Raw genomic sequence first — 977 nt, 5'->3', positions numbered from 1 at the left:
GAGTTGAAACGTAACCTTTTGTACGTCTTTTTTACCCTAATGCTCTAGTTTACAAATAATTACATTTTTATAATTCTTCGTGCGTTATGATCTTGCTAGTTACATATTACTTCATGTCGTTTTGCGAGTTAATCTGAATCATGACTACATGGAGTAGCACTCCAGCCGATTCATCCTCTCTCTGTCACCCTCGTTTGCTAACCCATCAGGTGATAGAATATTTTTCATCGCTCTGCCTTCAGGGCCGTTTAGTCACAAATGGACCCCTGCATTGCTAGCCTCAAGGTTGGTCTAAATAGCCTATTGAGTTAAGGGCTTAAACTGAATTGATAAAAATTCTCTACAGTATATTGATGAGCGGACGAGTTAAGTACATAAGAATGAGTATTTCTAAGAAGAAGATAATTATATTTAATGAAATAAGTGGCAATAGAATGAATAACAGATAGGACGAAATAATAATAAGACTTACTAACCATGAGTTCAGACTCTAAATGTTTACATTTTTCTATTAAACATTTTAATTCTGGTTGTAAATGTTGTTCAATGCATTGTTTTAATTCTAATGCTGTAGCCACACCTTCTTCACCAGTTGATAAAGCAGCTAATAAACGTGTTGATGCATTAGATGCATCAAAAGCAGCCTGTTTTTGTAAATGTTCAATTAATAAAATATGTTCTTTCATATCATTTTTTGTTGAATTTAATTCTTTTTCTAAATAATTACGTTCATCTAAAATAGTTTGAATGAATTCATTTGTTTTTTGTGAATCTAGATCACGATTATTCTATATGAAGAAAGTAATTTATAAAACAACAATTAATGATTATTTAGATGTATTTTTAGTACAAAAAAGAGATTGTATCTTTCTCAGTTTAGTGATAAGAATAAAATTAGAAGGGGTTTCTGTGGATATTTCAGTATTTTCATAGTTGAAATCATGAGTCAATTGAAGCTAGACCACCATGGAAAACCT

At 31.2% G+C, this 977-nt stretch overlaps 1 protein-coding gene across 1 annotated transcript in view; it reads right to left on the bottom strand.

Moving 5' to 3' along the window:
• Positions 1-308: 308 nt before the first annotated feature.
• Smp_179940 (putative spindle assembly checkpoint component MAD1 (Mitotic arrest deficient protein 1)) overlaps positions 309-977 on the bottom strand; it is a gene marked incomplete at both ends in the record, with an annotated part of 12,266 nt that continues 11,597 nt past the window's right edge. The window contains one exon of the mRNA XM_018795639.1: positions 309-788. Coding sequence (XP_018649932.1) covers positions 309-788 — 480 coding nt within the window. The remainder of the gene's footprint in view (positions 789-977) is intronic.

The sequence above is a fragment of the Schistosoma mansoni genome, chromosome 2, assembly GCF_000237925.1.
Source record: "Schistosoma mansoni strain Puerto Rico chromosome 2, complete genome".
NCBI classification, from domain to species: Eukaryota; Metazoa; Platyhelminthes; class Trematoda; order Strigeidida; family Schistosomatidae; genus Schistosoma; species Schistosoma mansoni.
Note: the sequence above shows the minus strand (reverse complement) of the source record. Positions and strands in the feature narration are given on the sequence as shown.